Source organism: Echinops telfairi, unplaced genomic scaffold (assembly GCF_000313985.2).
Source record: "Echinops telfairi isolate 266 unplaced genomic scaffold, ASM31398v2 ScPeMD7_7410;HRSCAF=8448, whole genome shotgun sequence".
NCBI lineage: Eukaryota > Metazoa > Chordata > Mammalia > Afrosoricida > Tenrecidae > Echinops > Echinops telfairi.
The window spans coordinates 885,073-905,342 of record NW_022111310.1 but is presented as its reverse complement, the minus strand read 5'-3'; the positions used below and the strand labels follow the sequence as shown (position 1 = coordinate 905,342).

Sequence of the window (20,270 nt, the reverse complement as noted above, 5' to 3'; positions counted from 1 at the left end):
CTAGTGTCTTAGCTGGAGGGAGCGCGCAGCGTGCCCGGGCCAACCCCTTCTTTTCTTTCGCTGTCACTCTCAGTTCTGGGTTTCTGCGTTCTCCCTCTCACGTAATGCCCGAGCACGCCGGAGCCCGGCGCAGGCTGCGCACCGGCCCCTGCCTGGGCCTCCAGCCCGCCCTTCCCCACCGCCTGGGCTCGCCTTCCCCCCAGTTGGTTCTTTCTGGATTCCACCCGCATTTCCTTGCCGGAGGAGCCGGCCCGCCTTTTCGCCTCGCTGGGGATCTTTACTAAATGGGCTCTCCTCCCTGCCCCCCACCCCGCCCCGGTGTAGCCTTAAACAAGCCTAGGAGTGTCGAGGTGAAGTCCCAGCCGCGTGCACAAGGAAGAACGCCTTCTCGCTGACGTTTCCGGTCACCACATTCTGGCTTCCCCTTGAGGCGTGCCACGCGGGCTCCGCCATGCAGGCCGCTGCCGCCCAGGCGCGGGCTCGGTCCGCGGGCTCTCGCCCTCCAACCGTGCGCCCCTGGGTTCACGGGTGGATGGATGGATGTGTGAGTCGGGGCGGGCGCTCCAAGCAGAAGGCTGAGCGGATTTGGGGGTCCGGGAATCCCCGGACTGCGGGGAAATAAGATGGGAGTCATTTGTTCCGGGGCTCTGGCGACAATCTGTGCCCTTAGGCCCTCATCTCTAGGACCGCAGCGTCGATCTGGCGTGCTCTTAAGTATTCGCTGAGAGTCGCCACTTGGGCCCAACAGCTGCGGGGGTCGGGGAGGCCTACTGCCCACTGGCCAGGCGCCTGGAGAGACCGACCCACCAGCTGGCAGAGGGCACAGGAACCGGTATCCCGGGGGAGGGGGTGGCCCTGAGAAGTCTGACCCCGGCCCGGCTGGCTTGTGACTGGAGCGGGCGCCCCCTCGAGAACGAACGGTGGTTTCAAGTTCACCTGAACCGCATCGCGAGCAACGCCGCACCCGGGCTGGGGGTGATGGTATTTTGGAGCAGGGTGAAATCCCCCATTCGTGCAGCTTGGCCTGATTTCTCTGCCTTTTCGGGGTGCGCGTAGGGGTAGAGTAGCGGCCGCTGCCACCTCTCTAATGCAAAAGTCTCACAAAGCCAAAGAAGTACACACTCAAAACTCACCGAGACATGCCACCAACCCCAAACTACAGCCAACACACGTAAACACGTATAGCCCCATCCAAACGCACAGCTCATAAAAGCAAAAACAACATCGAAGAAAATAAAACGCAACATTCACCTAAAGACACACAGTTACACACACGAACAGAATTCATTAAGGATGCAAAATTAAAACACGGCGCAGGAGCAAATGTCTTCTAAATGATGCAGGGAAAAAATAACCTACAAAGTGCAAAAACACACAAAATGAAAACACAACGAACAGAAAACAAAGCCCACCCCAGAGACCAAGACCAAGACGCACAAAGCAAAATTGGCTAAAATCATATCCAGGAGGAAAACAAACAAACAAGCACTCCCCCACCCCCCAACAACAACGCGCAAAACACGCCGAAACAAAAGCTAAAGAAAAGAAAACGCTTAAAAAACAAGCAAAACCAAAACAAACCCTCAAAATGGAAACAGCCTCAAACAACCCCCACCCCTAGCCCGGTGTGAAATGTCAATTCCAGGAGGGCTTTTGATCTGCAGGCGCCGGCCCGCAGCTCCTCCCCAGGGCTGCCTCCCTGCCCCGGTGAGGCTGGAGGGCGGAAGCCAGACTGCGGCCAGACCGCGGCAGACTAGAGCCCGGCCCCTGCAGGTGGCCAGAAATCAAATCGCCCGGGCAGGGACCCGCACCCGCAGGCTGCAGAGAGGAGGCGGCGCAAAGGGACTGCGCAGACCACTCGGTGGGGGGGCCACCCAGAAATCCCTAGCCACGTTTCCGATTGTGGAAAATTCTGCTCAGTGACTACGCGATGTCCAGTTCCCGCCAGGGTCGTCCCCCCCCTTTTCCCTTAAGTTCTGGGCTCTTCCCCCCAGTTTGCGGCCCAGCCTCGTGACCACCCCTTCTGAAAAACAAACAACACTTTCGCTGGGGAGATCCGCTCTCTGAAACTGCCATTGTCCGGCCGGCCAAGTGGCAGAGTGTTCTGCCTTAGAGAACCTTGTCCTTGCGGTTACTCCTCGGCAGGGCTCCACTGACTTCCAGTGGCTCCTCCGAACTGCTGGACTCAGACCTGGGGAGGAGAAGCCTGGGCCTGGGCTGTAGGGAGACGTGGGACAAACCACACCTTTGCTGGGCGGGTTCCCCCACTGAAATTAAGCTCTGGAGCTCGGGGACTCCTCAACTAGTTGGGGCCCAAGGACAGAGTGATTCCATTTGTGTGCGCCAGGCTAAGATGTCCCGGGCTCCCGCCTCTCACTAGGACTTTCGGAGATGGTTCTGCTGGGCCAGGACACTCCAAAACGGAGGCCGGGGTTTTATCTCTGGCATTTCACAGCGTAACCTCCAGGCCCCAGGCCAGAATGGGGCGCGGAGTAGGAGGCGTCCTTGGAATGGGGAGGCTGAGTGTGAACTGGGGGCTTTAGGGATCAGGCACTGCCCAGCAGTTTTATTGAAGCTACAAATTGGAAAGGGGTAGGGGGAGGCCGGGAGCCCTGAGGGGCGGGCGCCGCCCTAGGGGGGAGTCCGAGGACATTGGGACCAGAGGGCCCTGAGCGCCTAGCTACAGGGCTCGCCTGTGCAGCGCCTTCAGTAGTACTTGCCTGGCAGAGTTGTTAATTTCTTTAAAAGCAAACCCTTGGCCTTCAACTGCCTTCCGGGGAGGTTTGCACGTGTAGGAATTTGGTCTCTGGCACTGGTTATAGGACGGCGACCCAAGATTCAGGGTCTATTAGAAGATGCGGCGGAGGGACCGGGGCGCGGGGCTCCGCTCCCATCTGTGCCCCTTCCCGTGGGCGCGCAGGCTGGCGCTCCCTCAGTTTGAAATCTCCCTTCCCCCCCCACCTCCCGCCCCCTATAAAAGTCCGGGTGGCGGGGTGGCAGCTCTGCCGCTTCCCGGACCTCCCGCATTGCTCAAGTCCGGCCTGGTCCGCCCGGCCCGGCCCGCTGAGCAGGCCCGGGCCGCGCAGCGCCAACACTCTTTACCAGCGCGGGGCTGGCGGAGCAGGGCGGCGCGCTGGGGGCGCGGCGCGTCTGGGGACATCTTGTGATGTTGGCGAGAACAGGACATGATCTCACATGGCGAGAAGCTCTTTAGTTCCTTAATCATTTCACGGTGCCTTCGGACGCTTTTTTTCCACCTAAAACGTTTAGTTTCAGCTCAGTGATCAGCTACCCCAGCTCGGCAGGGGAGCGGAAGGCTTGAATTATTCCGACCGGTGAGCGGCCCCTGGCACCAAAAAAAAAAAAAAAAAGCCACAAAAAAGTGGAAACTTTTTTTCCCTGTCCATTCCACCAAGTCCTGAAAAATCAAAATGGATTTAGAGAAAAATTACCCAACTCCTCGGACCAGCAGGACAGGTAGGACTACCCCCCACCCCCCAGAACGCGTTCCAGACGGGCTAATTCCGGAGCAGACCTGGTGCTGGTCCCCATGCTGGTTGGCCCTGGGGGAGAAGAGGGTACTCCGAATTTCCACAGGGATTGTCTGCAAGTCTGTCTCGTGGCATGCACGTTCGCCTTTTTGCCAGTGTGTTCCTTCACAAGCTTTTGCATCAGCCCAAGGGTCTGCGAGTTTGCCTCTGTCTTTCTGTTTCTGAATGTTTATGTGGGTGTCCACCTAGAGGTCTGTGAGCTTGTTTGGGTCTGTATGTTCTCACAGGGGGCTCAGTATGTGTATGAATGATAATGCATGTGTGTATGTATTACATGTGTTATCAACTGTCTGAAGGTGTATCCAGTAGTTTTCATGTATATGCTGTGTGCTGATAGCCATATGTTTTCATGGCTGTTAATGAGCTGATGTTTCTATATACATATATATTATACATATATTTATCAATCAATATGCATGTCCATGAGTGGCATAGATATCATTTGGGTAAGGGTCTGACTCTCCTACTCCTTTGAGGGTCCGTGCTCACCCAAGTGATGTTGGCAGTAAGAACACCATCCACTGTGTGCATATCAGTGCTCACACAGAAGTGTCTTGTCTAATGCTGGATGCAGAGACAGGTCTGGGGTGTGTGTGTGGTGGGGAGACTGTCAGGCAGGCCCAGACACTATTCTGTTGGATACTGAAGCAGGGGCGGAGGTGTGTACTCAGGGTGTGCAGCCTCTCCGTGTGTGGGGTGTGCTATTTCATTCTGTGAGTACTGTCAAATCGAGCATTTGTACAAAAGGGTCTCCTGTGACAGCACAACCCTGACAGGAGAACAGGCAGCCTACTGGCTAGTTGTAAATTTCTAGGGACCCTCATCTTGCCTATGCTGTCACCCAGATAGGCCTCTAGCACTGCGTGGGTATGGGTTCACTGCATGTGCCCTGTGTATTCTGTTTGTGCTGCTCCAATGGAGGAGAGCACTGGTAGGTCTGTGGTGTGTCTGGTCTGGCCATCCTGCCCTGGTGACTGTGTGCACACACACGCGCCTTCCTGGCACAGGGCCCAGTGTGTGCCTCCCACCCAGGCAGTGGGTAGTAGGGTGTGTTTATGTCTGAGAGGAGGTGGCATGTGGCAGGCTACAGAAGGCCTCTATCAGCCCAGAGGGTTTTTGCCCTGCCTGGGCACTTCTTTCAGTCACCAGGTCAATTGGGCTAACCCCCACACAAGCACACCCTCCACTTTGGTGAGGGCCCCCTCGCCCCTTTCCTGTTCCTTCTGTGGGCCCTCACCTTCACTGGCAGCCCAGAATACAGGCCAGAGGGCAGAGAAAGGTGAGCTTAGACCCCAAACTCAGGGTATCTCCCTGGCTATCGCTGTGTTTGGGCATTAGTGACTGCAGAAAGGTGAGAGCAGAGATCCAAGAGGGGCAGGTGAGAAAAGGAGGTGGGGTCAAAAAGAGTGCTGGAGAGGGGGCTCAGGGGAAGGAATCTGTAAAAACCCACCCGCTTTGCTTACTCCCAAACGATCCTCTCTTCCTTGGGGTGCGGGTCTCTTCCTAGGAGGGACTCTCTGGGATGCCTGCATCTGGAACTAAGGGCTGTGTCCTTGTTGGGGTTGGGATTGAGGCTTGGGAGTATTCTGGTGCAGTGTCTGCGCCGGCCCCTCCAGAGGAGCTGTCTACGTAGAATGTAATTCACAGCGGTCGATGGGCCCTTTGATTAGTTCAATCGCCTGAATAATCGTTTAATCAATAAAGCATTTCATTCCTCCGGCGGGCCTGGGTGGGGCCGAGGGGGAACCCTTGGCTGGCCAGAAGTGAAAATCTGGAGAGCCACGCCCCACTCCTCACCGATGGGTAAGGGTGAGGCCAAGAAAGGGCAGACAGCGCAGGGAGACTGCACCTCCACCACTCTACGCCCACAGAGCCCCTAGCAGCTGGAAGAGTAGAGGACTAGGACTCTGGCAAAGCTTACACTCAGAGGGGCGACCAGGCCTCCCTTTCCTTTCTTCAGAACTGTATGCCCATTCTCTCTTCCGGCCTCAGTTCCCCCATCTGTACAATGGAGAGGGAGTAGGACCTAGTTCTACACCGAAGGTGGGGCAAGATCTGTTTATGGATTGTCACCTAGTAGAAAGGTCCATTTTTCTAGTAGCACTGAGAAGGGAAAACAGATGGAGAGAGGGGCAGGGACTGGTCTACGAAATGAGGCAGGAAGATGGAGGGAGGTAGAATGGAAGATTTCTCTGTCCCTCGGCCTCTTCTTTCTACTGAGAGAAAATGTCCCCTCCTCCAAGCTCCCCTCCCCCCTGAGAAAAAATCCTACTGAACCAGCCACCTGGGGCCGGAGAGACAAGGCCCCAAGGCTAGCAAGAACTTCATCAACCCCCAACTGTCCCACAGTGCACTGGCATCCAGCCTCCCAGCTCTGGAATAACAACAATAATAATTCCTTCCTTATGGATACTCATCTCTCAGAGCCTTGGGATAATTCTCCCCATAAGACACAGGGCCAGGTTGAGGCCTCAGGAGAAGGGGCTGTGGACCTACATCTTTGGGAGAGATGTCAGGGTGCCGGATGCTAGGGTGATATTAGCAAAGGTCTTGCCCAGGGTTCTGAAATATCTGGTTAAATCTTGGTTTCCCCCACCCACTTTCCCAATCAGGCCGGTGGGGCAGCCCAGGATCCAGAGGCAGGGGTCCTGTCCCAATAGGCTCTCCAGGGGCAAGAAGTGTAACCTGGACTTGATGGCTTTTCTTCTCAAATGCTTTTATTTTGAGGGCTACAGGATCCTGGGGTTTAGGACAGTGTCCTCTCTGACCATTTACTGAGCCGAGGGTCTGAGCCCAATAGGTCTCTCTTTGCTGGAAGCCTGAGCAGGAAAATGTGCTGGACTTGGGCTTTTTGCTTCCACTGAGCTCAGTGAACTGCCTCACCCGGCTGGCTCGCTGGGTGGCAGCAGCGTGGGTGGGGTAGGGGTGGTAGGTGAGGAACCAGGGGTGGGGGTGGGCCCAGGGAAGAGGGTCTTGAGAGAAACAAGGTCTCTGGCTCCAGATTCAAGTGCTGCTCTGGGAAGGGTTTGCTGCTTTCAACAGGCTTTCTTTCCATCGCTAAGGCAACTCAATGACACAAATTGAGGTTATTTCTGGATGGTTTCCTTTCTGCGTTGTCGCATGCCCCCCAGTGCCAAGCACAGGGCACGACCACACAAGCGACTCTGGGAGAACAAAGCCACGCAAACGTCCTCGCATGGTGAGACCCAGTGGCTTTCAGCGCAGGACTGAGGCGCAGAAGCCCGGTTCTGCCACCAAAACGCGGTGTAATCTCCCGCTAGTCGCATAACCTCTCTGGCCTGTAAGGTTGAGCTGAGTGGCTAGACTATCAGGTCTGGTCGCTTCTCTTGGGTTAGAAGTTTCCAGAGACTTGCCAGGTTGGGTGGTGGTGAATAACCTTCACTTTCCTAGGGGGCAGGCTTGAGGCCCCAAGGCCTCCAGCCCCAAACTCCCTCTGTCCGCTCCTCCCACGGAGAGGAAGACAGCAGTTCTCCGGTGAGGTCAAGTCAGTTTCTTGGCAGCCACCACATGGCGGCCCTGAGCTGGGGTACCGTTTGTGGCTCCCCTAGTCCTACCTCATCTCTGGAACAGGGAATTCGAGAATACTCCAGCTGGGAAAATCTGTGATTCCATCTCACTCAACAGTGCCCCATGGCAGAGGCATCAGCGTGTGTGCAGACTTAACTCTGCTGGATTCTTTGATTTCCTTTGCCTCTACACACACACACACACACACACACACACACACACACTCACACACGAGTCCTGATGGTGTACTCAAATTCCAGTAGTGGCTTTGTAGAATCGCTGCTGGGAAAGGAGTCCCCAGATCCCAGAATTTACCCTGGACTTGCCCTGTCACTTTGGGCAAGTTGCAGCCCTATTCTGGTCCGCAGGCACCTAAAATAAGTAAGTCCTTTTGGCTGGAGGAGTTTGGAATGTGGGTCTATAAGCCCAAATTCCACCAGCAAGAGTGAGGCTGTTACCAATTATGTCCCTCAGGCGTCTGCACAACCACTCTCCAGGGGAATCCTAAAGCTGCTAAATCTCCAGTCCAGTCTGGGGCTCTGCATTCCGGTCACTGACTACAGACCCGACCTCCAGCAGGCGCAGCGTGGACCAGCGAACCCTAACCCACCTCAGGCCCTCCCCACTGCTGGGATCTTGGGCTCAGAGAAGCCTGTGAGGGAGGGACGAAGGTCTGAACCGCCTTGTTTCAGACAAAGGAACATAACACCACTACCCCACCCCCAGCACACTGCAGTCTCCCAGCCCCCCCAGAGACCGACCAAGGGCTGTTCCACCCCGCCCCACCCCCCAGCTGTGCCTTGGAAGGGATGGGGACGGGTTTCGGTGCCGGAAACTTTTCTACCCGCCCCGGGCAGCTGGAGCAGGGACAGAAGGTGGGTTGAAGGCCAACTTAGTGCTTGGGTGGGGGTGGGAGGTGAGAAGCGGGGACAGGGCAGGGAGAGGGTACCAAGAAGACAAGCGAGGCAGATGACCCAGGGTCAGCCTTCGCTCGGTTCTAATAACTGCTGGTCTGCGCGGGCCTTTCCGGGGTCCTTGTTCTGATGGACGTGTTTGTAATAGGAGGGCATCATGGATCACGGATACAAAATGGTGGATCTTCGGATCATTCCCACGAGCGTCTGGGACGGGGTCGGCCCTTGGCATACCTTGGAAGCGCACAAAACTGTGGTCGCCTGGAGGGAGAAAAGTTGTCACCAAATAAAGGTTCACTTACTTTGATTGTGGTCCCTAGGCTTCATTCACACCCCGGATAAGCAGACTGCTGGCTAAAGAGCTTGCCTTTCTGGGTTGGGGGAGTTGTGTTAGACATCCAGCCCTTTTAAGAACTTCTCTAACCTGGAAGGGTCTGCCTCTCACCGGCTGCCGCGCACCGTCCGTTATTGCCTTAGACCCTGGCAAATAGAATGTCCCTGCCTGCTGGCTTCAGGGATGCTCAGTATTGCCCGGTGCGCGGGGGTAGCCAGGGGTCCTCGCGGGCTGCGGAATCGCGCCTGCCACTGGGAGCCTCCTCGCCGGCTGGCTGCGGAATCGCGCCTGCCACCAGGAGCCTCCAGTTGGGGGCATCTCTAACCCCCAGCCCTCTGGCAAGTTTGGGTCCTGAACTATGCTCCATGGCCTGAACGATGACCCAGAACTTAGGCAACCTGGTCTAGTCCCAGATCACTCCTTCCGACGGAGAACCCTGTTCTAACTTTCAAAGGAGTGTGAGAAACCCTTCCCCCAATATCTCTGTCTTGGGCGAAAGAAGAATTGGGGAATCCTGCATGAAGAATGAGAGAATGGGTTGGGCGAGAAGGGGGAGGCGACGACAAAATTAGGTGACATTCAACAAAGTTAGGTAATGCTTCCATTGAAAGGAATCTTCAACCAAGAGTAGTTAAACTAACTATTTTATGGACGAGGAAACTGAGGTTGAAATCGGGCTGATAGGTGCACATTCTGAGTCCTTCGTAAGTCTGAGGGCGTCTCCATTGAAACCATGCCCTTTACTGTGCTCTAAGTCTTCCTCAGATACCTGCTTTGTTTTTCTTTCTTTTTCTAGAGACCTTCACATATTTCCCTCCATCTATTCATTGGCTGCCCGCAATCCTTCAGGCCGTCCCAGGGTCCCAGCGCGGAGGAACGGGGGCATGCCCGGCGGGAGCCGCCGCGGAACTATCCGGGCGCTGCGTGGGCCCCCTGGCGGGCTCTGCCCCCCTTCCTCGCGCTTCCAGGCCTTCGCTCCGCGGGTTTGTCAATGAACGTGGCGCCGCCGCCTGGGCCCCGCCCCCTATTCTCTCCCATTGCCCAGGTATCGGCTAATCAGGCGGAGCCCGCGGGTAGCTCAGCCAATTGGGTGGTGTCTTGGGTCAGGGCTGGCTCTCGCCTCTCTGATTGGCTTTGTGGAGTCTGATTGGCAAGCTGGCCCTCCGCCCCGCCCCCGCCCCCGCCCGGAGGGAGGCTGAGCCCCGGGCGGCGCTGTCCACACGCAGCGGGTCCTGAAAGCGGCTCCGGGGCGGCGCGGGGGCGCACTGTGCGCGCCGAGCAGGCGGAGGGTTAGCGCCAGCGGCGGCGGCGGCGGCAGCAGCTGCAGCCCGGGCAGAGCCGCCAGCGGTTCCATCTCAGCACTGGCCCCGGCAGTCCCGGCGGCCCTGGTGGCACGGACCCTCCTCTTTCTCCTCCTTCCCTTGCTCCACGCCTGGGGCAGGCGCGGCGGTCGTCCTGGAAGAGGCAGCCTGAACGACAGGCGAATCCGACCTGGAGACAGGGCGGCGGGGCTGGAGCACTGGGTAGGCGGGAGACAGATACGGAAGCGAGGAGTCTGTCGCTGTTGTTCCCATTCCCACTCCCAGCGATGGGGGAGCCGCGGGGGCCGTGGGAACTTTGAAGGCAGTAAGTCCTGGGGTGTGAGCGCTGCCTCCCGGGGACGCCAGAGTTTCGGCCCCAGCCTCGGCGGCGGAAGCGTCTCCGACCCCACCGGGGCCCCAACGAGGCAAAGGAGGAAGTTCTTGGCAACTTCATCCGAGACGGCGGACAGCCGGGTGTAGAGAAGCGCAGGGGGCCAGCCTGAGCTCCAGAGACTCAGACACTCACAGCGAGAGCGGACCCAGCGGAGGCGAGGCATCCGGAGCGACCTCGGAGGCGGCGAGGCCGGGAGACAAGCCCGGGATCCCTCGGGCCTTGCTGCCCCCGCCCCACCGTGGAAAAGCCCAGGCCCGCGTGTCCCGCCGGCTTCTTCCAAGACACCCGGGACGGAGCCCGAGGCTGTCGCCGTCCGCGGTCCCGGAGGAGGGCTCTTACGTGATGTCCCCGAAGCCGCGGGCGTCTCGGTCACTGCTGCCCGGGGCCAGGCCCGGAGCCGCCGCTTGAGCCAGCCCGGGAGGGAAGGCAGCCTGAGTTGGACGCCCGCTCCCAGCCGGACTGCACCAGCGCGATTTCCCGCCTCTCGGCGCTGCTCCGGGCGACCTCCGGCCCCGCGGCTCCGAGAGCGTTCCCGAAGCGCCGGCGGTGTTTTCTGAGCGCAGCTCGCAAGGTGCCCGGCCTGGCGGCGCGGCTCCCTAGCCGCCCTGGGCAGCCCCTTGGCGCCGGGAGGCGGCGGCGTGAGCCGGCTCGCAGTCTGGAGCGCCCCGATGGAAATACACTGTAAGCACGACCCGTTTGCATCCATGCATAGTAAGTAGGCGGCGAGCTCGTTTCTCTCACTCTCCGGCAGGGTCTGGGTTGGGGGTGCTAGAAGAGCGCCGGGCAGGTCCGCATGCCGGGAAGTCTCAGGAGCTCTCTGGCCAAGCAGGCAACTTTGCAAAGTGCGGGGCTCCCAGGCTGGGCCGGACAACTACACGCCGGGCCACTCAGGCCGGAGGACCGGGCACCAGGAATCCCGCCTCCGGCAACGCGCCCAGGAGGTAGCGAGCTGCAGCCCTTCGGAGCCTCCAGTAGGCGACATCTCAGAGTGTCCAGGAGATCCCCATTTGGACCCCAAGAGGGTTCCTGGCTGGGCCAGTTGGAGGGCATGAAGTTGTAGGGAGAGGTCAGTGTGCGTCCCAGACGGTACCCCACACCCCAACCCTTCTCAGTCTCAGGGTTGACCAAGACTGGGGCTGACCGGGAAAATGGGGCCTGGACCTGGGTCTGTGCGCTCTCCTGCGTGCAGGACGAGGTTGGTGGTTAAGCGAGGTCTGGGGCTCCGCAGATGTCCTGGAGTTGAGGATGGGGATTTGAAATATCAACGAAATATCAGTCCCGGAACTGAGTGTCTGTCCAGGAGTGGGCCAGTCCACATCGAGACGGGACCCTTACTGACCTCACTGGGTCCTTCTCTGCAGGACCCCCGCCTCGCCTCGTCGTGGCTTCTCCCCCTTTAAAAAAAAAAAAAGAAAAGGAAAAGAAAGAGAAAAAAAGAAAAGATGTCCATTAGTCACCACACAGTCGTCCCACCTTCTGAAAGACCCCGCAAGTGTAAGCAAGGGTCATTCCGCGCCTGGCCACTCAACCCGCAGGGGTCCTGCCAGTTCGCCCATTAGTACAGTCTCCTGTGAGATGCGCGCTCCTCTCACGGTGAGTTCACGCTGGATTAGATTCGGAGATTTCAAGGAAATTCCAAGTGGAACAAATCGCATTTCCCCTCTGAATACTCCAGAGCCCGACCAGAGCGAGGCGCTAGGCTTTGGCGGCATTCAGCTGGGTGCCGGTGGGTCTCCGCTGCCGGAGGTCGGGGAATTGCGGTTGTGTTTCGGGCCCTCTTCAAGCCAGCTTCCCCAAAGAGAGCCGGGATCCAGCTTCTTCCGCTCAGGTCCCATGTTTAACAAAGACAGCAGAGACCCGGCTGGAGAGAAGGCTGGCTCTCCGGGGCGAGTGTGTCGGCGTGCGCCCGGCCCCCGGAGGGCTGAAAGGCCTGGGAGTCGGAGGCAGGCTGGTCTAGGCTGCGGGCCGGTCACTTTCCCTTTGTGTCAATTTCCGGAAGCCGAGGAATTCCACTCGAGCCGCCGGGAGATTTGGACGTTGCAGCTGCTCGCTCCAGTCTCAGCCGAAACGATTCCTCACTATTTAGGGCCTGTGCCAAAACGGTTTTCAGTTTTTGGCGACCTCTGCGCCCTCCGCCACCTTCTGCCTTCTCCGCAGGCTTAAGCTCCGTTCTGGGAGTCTCTGATTTCACAGACTTGAGCCCCGCAAACAATCAAGTTAGGGGCAATACTCTGCGAGGTGAGCAAATCCCGTGGCTCAGCCAAGGAGCGATCCGGGAATAAGCTGGGAAGGGACAGCCCCTTCGCTGCTCTCGCGGCTGGGAAGAGAAGGGCCCTCACTGCCTTCTTCTGCGCAGAGCCAGGCTGCCCAGAGACAGTGTCCCGGCTCAAGGGAAGACCGCCACAGACCCGGTGGTCTCCCGGCCGTGCACCAGCAGCAAGGTAGCAGCTCCTTCCAGGGGCGGGTTAGTCTGCCGCCAGTGCCCGGTGCCTGTCCCTCCTCGGCCAGGCCTTCATCTGTTCTCTTCTCTTCCCGGGGAAATGCTCCCTCCTCCCATTTTCAATATCCCTGGCAGCACAGTGGGGGCTGGGCCCCAGCCAAGCCAGCTTTCTGAGCTGGTGCAACCCTTCAGCTCCTGGAGCCCTGACTCCGTGCTGAAGCCCTTCGCTGTCTGCTAGCACAGCGTAGGCCCACGCTGGGGTGGTGACTTGCTGGCATCGCAGTCTTCTGCAGGAGATCCTGGGAGATCTCCAGGTAGTAGGGCCTCAGACCCAGCCCCACTCCTCATCTTCTTTCTTTGACTCTGGTCAGTTTTCGCCCCTCATGTTCTCCCCTCCCCCCAGTTTCTGTGTGGAAGTGGTGGAAAGGGGGAGGGGCAGGCACTGCCAGACCCTCGGCTTGAGTTCCCCTGCCCCTACCCATTATTTCTTCTGAACAGCACACTAGTGTCCAGCCCCCCCACCACAACCCCAGCTGCTCTCCTTTCCTAGGTATTATTATCCCTTAAAAACACATTCCTAGCCAGTCTGCTACCTGAGCATTCCCTAATCTACCCCCATTTTACAGAATAAGATATTGAGGTCCGATAAACAAAGATTGAACCATTCAGCAGGGCAAAGCTGGACATTCACACACAGCTTGAAAGATTCAGGGAGAGGTTTGGGGAAGGACTCAGATTCTACAGCCCAGACGACTGCGTGGTTAGGTCAATCCTGTCTTCAACCCTGGCCGCCCTGTCCATGTGTGCCCACCCCTGTCTGTCCATTAGAGAATCCATTAAGGGAGATTTCAGCACTGCTCTTTTTCTGTGTTCCTGTTTGTGTGTGTCTCGGTGTGCCCCTTCTTCCTTCCTTCATTGGCTCATCAAGGAGAACTTTCAATGCCCCTCTGAGTCCTGAAGTTTAGTCTGCCACTGGGTCAGCAGAGATGTTTCCTCGAAGCTCTGCCCAGCCGTTGTCTTTGGGGGTGTGGGCAGAATCCCTCAGTGAGCAGTGTGTCCTTATCGTGGCCTGAGGAGCACTGGTGGATGTCCACCTTTCCAGAAAGGCCTTTGGGACAGCTGCAGTTCCACCCTCTCCCCCCCACCCCACCCCTCACCTCTTTCCCCTTGTCTGACCTGCAGGAGTAGGGCTGGGGCTGAGGCTCCCTTCTGTCTGAGTGTCGGTTTCCTGGTCTCTGCTGATTTGTTTTCATCTCTGTATATTGTATTTGTGTCTAAAAAAGTGTACGGAGTCTGTATGCTTTCCACTGTCCTTTCCCCATGGGATGAGTCCGAAGTAAGTAGAGGCTGGGCCTTCCTCCACTGAAGCCCCCTGTCCTCTGGATGCCCCCTTACTAGGCTTCCTCCATCTTCTCCCAAGCCTCTCACTGAGCATCATAGCAAGCTTTCTCCGCCTGGCCTGCCTTCTCCATTCTTTTTCCTCCTCCTCTGCCTGGCTTACTTGTGGCACCCTCTCCACTTGCTATCCTAGTTATTTAGTGCCCACCCATTCCACCCTTCATACACTGGCCAGCATATCCTTTTCTCTCTCTCCCTCTTTTCTATTCCCTGCTCTCTTTCATGTTTCGAACTTCATTTCTTCCAGTCTCAGGGTTAAAGTGGGAGGCAGTGTCTTCTCAGGCCACAGTTGTCAGGCTTCAAGTCATCCTCAAAAGAGCACTCATGGGTAGGATGTGACTGGGGTTGGGAGGGCCAAATGGATGGGGGACCTTTCCAGGACGCTGAGGGCTCCCAGCTCATCTTGGGTCTGCTGTCAGCTATAGACATATGGATCAGACTCTGGAAAACCGTTCCTGGCTCAGCCTTTGATGGTACAGGATGTTTCCTAGAACACACAATGGCTCCAAAAGCCTAAAATGCTCTTGGTCTCCTGCTGCACGGTTGTTGGATTGAGGTCCTTTGAAGGCTGTTGCTGTGTTTGGACAGAAAGGGCCTCTTGTCAGTGAGGAGGAAAGCAGGCTTTGGGACATGGGCCACAGTGCCTGGGCTCCCAGGTCACCTTGGAGCTGGGTATTTCCAGCTTCCTTTCTCTTCCCTATGTCTTCGTGGGAGGACTCCCATCAGTTTTGAATAGACTTCTCCCATTCGTCTCTACCTCTTTACGGAAAGATCTGAGCAACTCTTTGCATTAGGCGTTCCCAGCTCCAGAACAAAGCTTTCTTAGGGTCCTTGGCCAGGGTGGCCGCAATCTCTGTGTTCCAGGTGAGTAATGCAATTGCAGGATGACCTGCAAAATTCAATTTGGAGTGGTTCTCCTTTCTCTTAGATCTGGTGGGTTTGAGAACGAACTCGACTGATGAAAGCTTATTTTGAAAATCAGAGAGAAATGCAGGCTGGAATTGCAACCAAGTATTGTGGTGCATGGTCACATTTGTGCTTTTCCTTTGAAATAAGCCTGGGCTTGGACATTTGGAGAAATATTTAAGCTGACTCTCCTTGGACAAGCCCCTGAGCTGCTTTGGCAGTTTTTAGGAAGCCAGCTATGGTCTGTATGTGTTTGCCCCCTCTGTTTCCAGGAGAGCAGCTGGGTGGCTATGTTATGTTTAGACTTAGAGAGTGTGTGTGTATGGATGTGTACTTCCTTGTGTAGTCCAGTCCCAGCCAAGTCCAAATTTAGGAGGCGGTGTCCCCTATCTTGGCCACTGAGCTGCCTGTAGCATTGGTCAATGCTTGGCTTTTGGCGCTAGTCCTCCTCAGTGTCAGATGGCAGGGGCAGGTTAATAGCTACCAGGCCAGCGGCCTTGCTCTACTCAACTAGTGTGTCCACTGGTTTGGTTCTTCCCTTCCTGCCCCTGAAGCTGGATAGAGGGATAGGGAATGCGTTGGGTGGAGGGGATACTTTCTGAAAGCCCCTTCAACTCAAAACCCAGCCCAGGACCCTGGTCAAATCTGTGGCTCACAGGCCTCTCTCGGTTCTTTATCTCTCTCCTTCCCCAATTCACAGCAGCTTGTCCTCCTCAGAACATGCCAACCTTCCACGGAAACTTCTTTGTGACAATGCTGTGGAGTAGAAGGGGTGCGGGTGGCAGGTCCTCCTGCCCGTTCCTTTTGTGTGCTGGAAGTGGGCACAGGGGCCAAGTTTGCTCGTCAGCCTCACCCTTCTCGAAAGATGGTTTTTTCCTCCTCAAACAGGAATTGGGATTTTGTCTCAGTGCTCTGGAGAAGCTTAGGAAAAAAAAAAAATCTTCAGCTGTGGAGTCAAATTATTGATCAAAAGTGTTTCCTCTCCCCCGCACCCCCGCTCTGAATCTCGGTGTACTAGAATCGTCCTTTTTACCTTTGAAGATATTTGTGAGGAGAAGAACTTCATTGTTTTGGCCTCCTCCATCCCTTTACATGCAGTGTGTTTAAACTCGTATCACCGCCTCCCTAGAATCTTAGTCAGACCTCCACAGAGCACTACGAACTACGTGGGGTCTCTTCAGTTATAGACTGGGGTCCTCAGACAGTCTGTGGTTAAAAGAAAGCCCCAACCATTACAAGGGGAAGGCGAACAACTAGAGGGAATCTAGCCAGGGGGTGCTGGCTATCTCAACAGCTTAGTTGACCGGCTCGCGATGGCGAAAGTTACGATGATTCCTCAAAAGCAGTCTGGGGGGTTGTCGCCTGTCGCCTGCACACTCTGACCCAGGCTCTGGACAGCCAGCCTGCCTGCCGTTTCGTTTCTGCTCAGTGGGGTTCTGGGTGCTCGCGGTGACACCGTCTACCTGTGACTGCTTCTAACCCGAGTTCCCCTCGCCTTTTGTTTCCCATCTGTTTCAGGACATGGAGGAGTGAATCAGCTTGGGGGGGTTTTTGTGAACGGACGGCCGCTCCCGGATGTAGTCCGCCAAAGGATAGTGGAACTTGCTCATCAAGGAGTCAGGCCGTGCGACATCTCCAGGCAGCTTCGGGTCAGCCATGGCTGTGTCAGCAAAATCCTCGGCAGGTAAAGGCAGGAGCCACAGGCTTCTCATGATGAGGATGATTTTTTAAAGACTTCAAACATGACTCAGCGGCTGCCCAAAGCGCCAGGGTCAGAGGGACACACAGAGGCACTTGGCTCCACAAAGATATTCCTCTAGAGTCTGCAAAGCCCTCCCAAGGCCTTTCAACTCACAGGACCCCCCCGCCCCCCAAGGCTCCTGTCCTGAATGACATAAGGAAAGGGGTGACGCAGGCAGCGGGGACAACATGTGTATGAGTCTGAACAACCCAAGAATAGGAGGTGGCCTTTCCCTGCCCAGGGCTTGAGCAGGGCAAGCAGAAAAGCTATAGGTTGTGAACTCGTTCAACCAGAGGGCCGTGTGCCATTGTAATGTGTTCAGAACCACGGTCCGTTTGTCTCTATCAGCTGTCACTTTCAGTTTGGCGAGGCCTGGGCAGCCGTCCCTCCCAGCCCCCCTATCTGTTTTGTTTCCATTGTAGTGACAGGGTTCCTAAGTATGTATTAAATTGGAGAGGAGAGAAAAAACAAACAACAAACAACAAAAAACACTACCCCCAAACAAACACAACTCTCAAATCTGACATTTGAAAGTTGCCACTTCACCCTCTGATTGGTTGCTAGCAAAGCATTCTCCCAACGATTGTCCCCCCGGGGGCTGGCCAGCCTTTTAGCGCTCTGGCTGGTTTCCCACTGTTGAGTCGGGGCACAAGCCAGGGCAGCATGCTTTGAGATGAGGAAGCAGGTGGAAGAGAGGCAACCTGGGCAGTCATTCCTCATGGTGGCTGAAGCCTAAAGGACTTTGGCCCTCAGGGCATCTGTGTCAGACCAAACCTCCAAAACAGAGCCCCAGGTTTGTTTCTGGGCAGGTGATGTTGTCCTCTTGCTCCCCGGCAAGCCAGGAGCCGGCTCAGATCTAGCCAGTATGTACGCTCTCAGTCACTCTCTCTGGACCAGAATGCGGCGTTTATCTGGTCTGAGGGCAGATGCCTGAACAGAAAATACTATATTTTTGGAATATATCAGCGACACGGAGACTTTCTCCTGGCTCTTTCCTTCCATCTGCCGGCTTTTAAGAAATCTGCTCAGGCGGAGGGAGAGGCAGTTTCTGATCATCTTGGGGAGTCTTACCTGAGGCCAAGGGGGGATGTTATGGGGCTGGGGCTCAGGCAGCGTGTGCCTGCTGTTCAGTCCCCTGCTCAGCTTCAGCCTCATTTCTTTGATCAGCAAAGAAATGAACCCCAGCCAGGTGGTCTTATCAGAAGAAGGAGCGAAAAGATGCCAACACAGAGATAAGAGAGAAGCAGAGACAAGGGAAAAGGGAAAAAAGAAAACAAAGAAACAGAGAATGAGAGGAGAGGACAGAGAAAAGAAACAGACAGAGAGACGGAAAGGGAGGAGAGACAGAGGGACAGGGAGAGAGAAAAGAACTGTTTCAGACTGCCTGAGCGTCAGACTTCGAGAGTCAGATGGGTCTTCCTTATCGTCTTTTGTGAAGCCTCCTCATTGTACCGAGGAAGAGCGAGAGAAAAGAGAAGCCATTCCTTTGTGTTTCCCGAGCCAACATCTTGCCGACATTTGAAATCTTCCCGAGCCCCTCTCTGAGAAGCGTCTGTCCGGATGCCGGGTCCTCAAGGCTGGTGCCGTCTAGCGCCCTCCAGAGAGCCCGAGGAGGCTGCCCAGGGGGACACGTCTCTCTCAAGCCCAACCTGCTGCTTCCCTGGGATCCCTAGGCCCAGAATAGATTTGTCACTAGGTAGAGTGGCACTCGGAAGTTGTGTGCCGCTCCGGTGCCTGGCCATTTAAGTTGTCAACAATAAATTGGAATTTCATAGCTCATTATTTTCATAACTAAGAACCACAGTAGACAAAATGTCATTCTAATTAGAACTGCCTTTTAAGAAACAAGTTCAGCCCTAAAACAGTGTGACTGGGAATTTCTGAACTGGGGTTGTTGGATCCACTCTTCCTGTGGGGTGTGTGTGTGTGTGTGTGTGTGTATCCCTGAAGACTTCGACGGGTGTGTATGAAGTGACAGATTGTAGCAAGCATGTGGGGGTCTGGTGGCTGTGGGTTCCAGAGGGCTGGCAGGCCGAGTCCCTGGGGCCAGCAGGGGACCCCCGCCATCTCAGGAAGGTGGGCGATCTGCCAGGAGTGTGGGCACTCAGGCTACGTAGCTCAGGGCTGCCGAGAGGCCTGGGAGTCCCAGCTTGGTGGCATGTGAGGCCGAGTTAAATCCACCCAGAAAGCCAACTGGTGTCTTTTTTTCACTGGAGCCTGGCTGGGAGGGTTCAGGCCGTTTGGAATGGGTGGCTCCTTACATGGCAGCAATAAACACTCAGGGGATTTTAATCTGCAACACGAGCTCTTTATCTTATGTCTTGAAAAGCCTTTCTTCACCGGTCTAGATTTTTGCCTTTATAACAGCTCTGCAAGGCAGACAGGGCAGAACCTCTCCTCCTATCACCCACATGGGGTCACTGAGGCCCGGCGTGTCTAAGTCAGTTGGCCAAAGTCACACAGCGAGTCAGTGTCAGAGCCCCTGATGGGCACCCATCCCACTGGACTCGGTAACGGAGGAGCCACACTGAGTAGTGAGGACTGCTGTTTTTGTCTTTGTCTGTGAGCCAGAGGGCGGGGTGGCTAATGTGCTGAGGTGAAAGGGTGGTTATCAATTCTGAATCTTCACTTCACCCAGTTGCCAGTTGGGGCTAAGGGAGTTTCAGATGCCTGGTGCCTTCTAGATGCCTGGCCTCTGTGTCAGTCAAAGGGAAGACAGAGACCCCCTCATGTCAAGGCCACGGCGTTGGCACTGAGCAGGTCTGGTGGGCTGACAGCTCCACCAGCCAGGTACGCAGGGAGGGCTCATCCTGCTGACCTCTGACTTGCTTTGTGAATATCACAATCCAACTCAACTTGTGATTTTCCGTACCCAGCATGGGTCAGCTGTGAGGCTGTAACCCCAGCCCTGAGACTGCGTTTGCCTCAACAAAGACGATTGAGTGAGTGAATGAACGAATGAAAAGCAACATGTGAAAATACCTGCAAAACACTAACCTCCTGCCATCAAGTCAATTCTGACTATAGCAGCAACCCCTACATATCACTTCCGAGGCTATACATCTGTATGGGAGCAGAGAGCCTCGCCTTTCTCCTGTTGAGCAGCTGGTGGCTTTGAACAGCTAACCTTGTGGGTAACAGTCCAGCGCTTGCTCAACAAGGCCACAAGAGCGCCTGCTGAACAGTAAAGCCCTCTACAATTGTAAGCCATCACCATTCTTTTAAAAAGCAGCAGCTTGTTTTAGCAGAAAGAGCTGCGTGTGAGAGCTGGGCTGCCTCTAACTTCCGGACGGGTGTTGGGTGCGGCCTGGGGTCTTTGGAGTTGTTGGTTTTCCTTCGATCAAACCCTGCTCGTTCATCTGGAGGGATTGATGTGAGGATCAAGATAATTGGAGAAAGGGCTCTGTAAACTTTAGAGTACTTGGCGTGGGTTGTTAAGTCAACTGTAATTCACAGAGACCCAACAGGACAGAGTAGAACTGGCCCCATAGGGTTTCCAAGCCTGTAATCGTTACAGAAACAGACTTCTCCTATGGAACCTATGATGGGTTTGAACTTCCCCGCCTTTCGGTCAGCAGTCGAGTGTTTAACCGTTGCTCCATCGGGGCTGCACAGGTAGGCTGAGAATAAAACGTCGTTTCCTGTAATAAAATTGAAAGAATAATTGGAGGATCTTTGTGTTGATTTAGGTAATTTTCCAGACTTCTAGCAGACAGTGTTTTCTTGGAATATAGATATATATATGTTTGCGACTAAGAGTAAA

General features: G+C 55.7%; 1 protein-coding gene across 1 annotated transcript in view; it reads left to right on the top strand.

Moving 5' to 3' along the window:
- The first annotated feature begins 14,218 nt into the window (after positions 1-14,218).
- The window catches only part of PAX5 (paired box 5), a 197,055-nt gene continuing 191,003 nt past the window's right edge, over positions 14,219-20,270 (top strand). Inside the window, exons 1-2 of the mRNA XM_045296527.1 lie at positions 14,219-14,333; positions 16,285-16,450. Of these exons, the coding sequence (XP_045152462.1) occupies positions 14,219-14,333; positions 16,285-16,450 (281 nt within the window). The remainder of the gene's footprint in view (positions 14,334-16,284; positions 16,451-20,270) is intronic.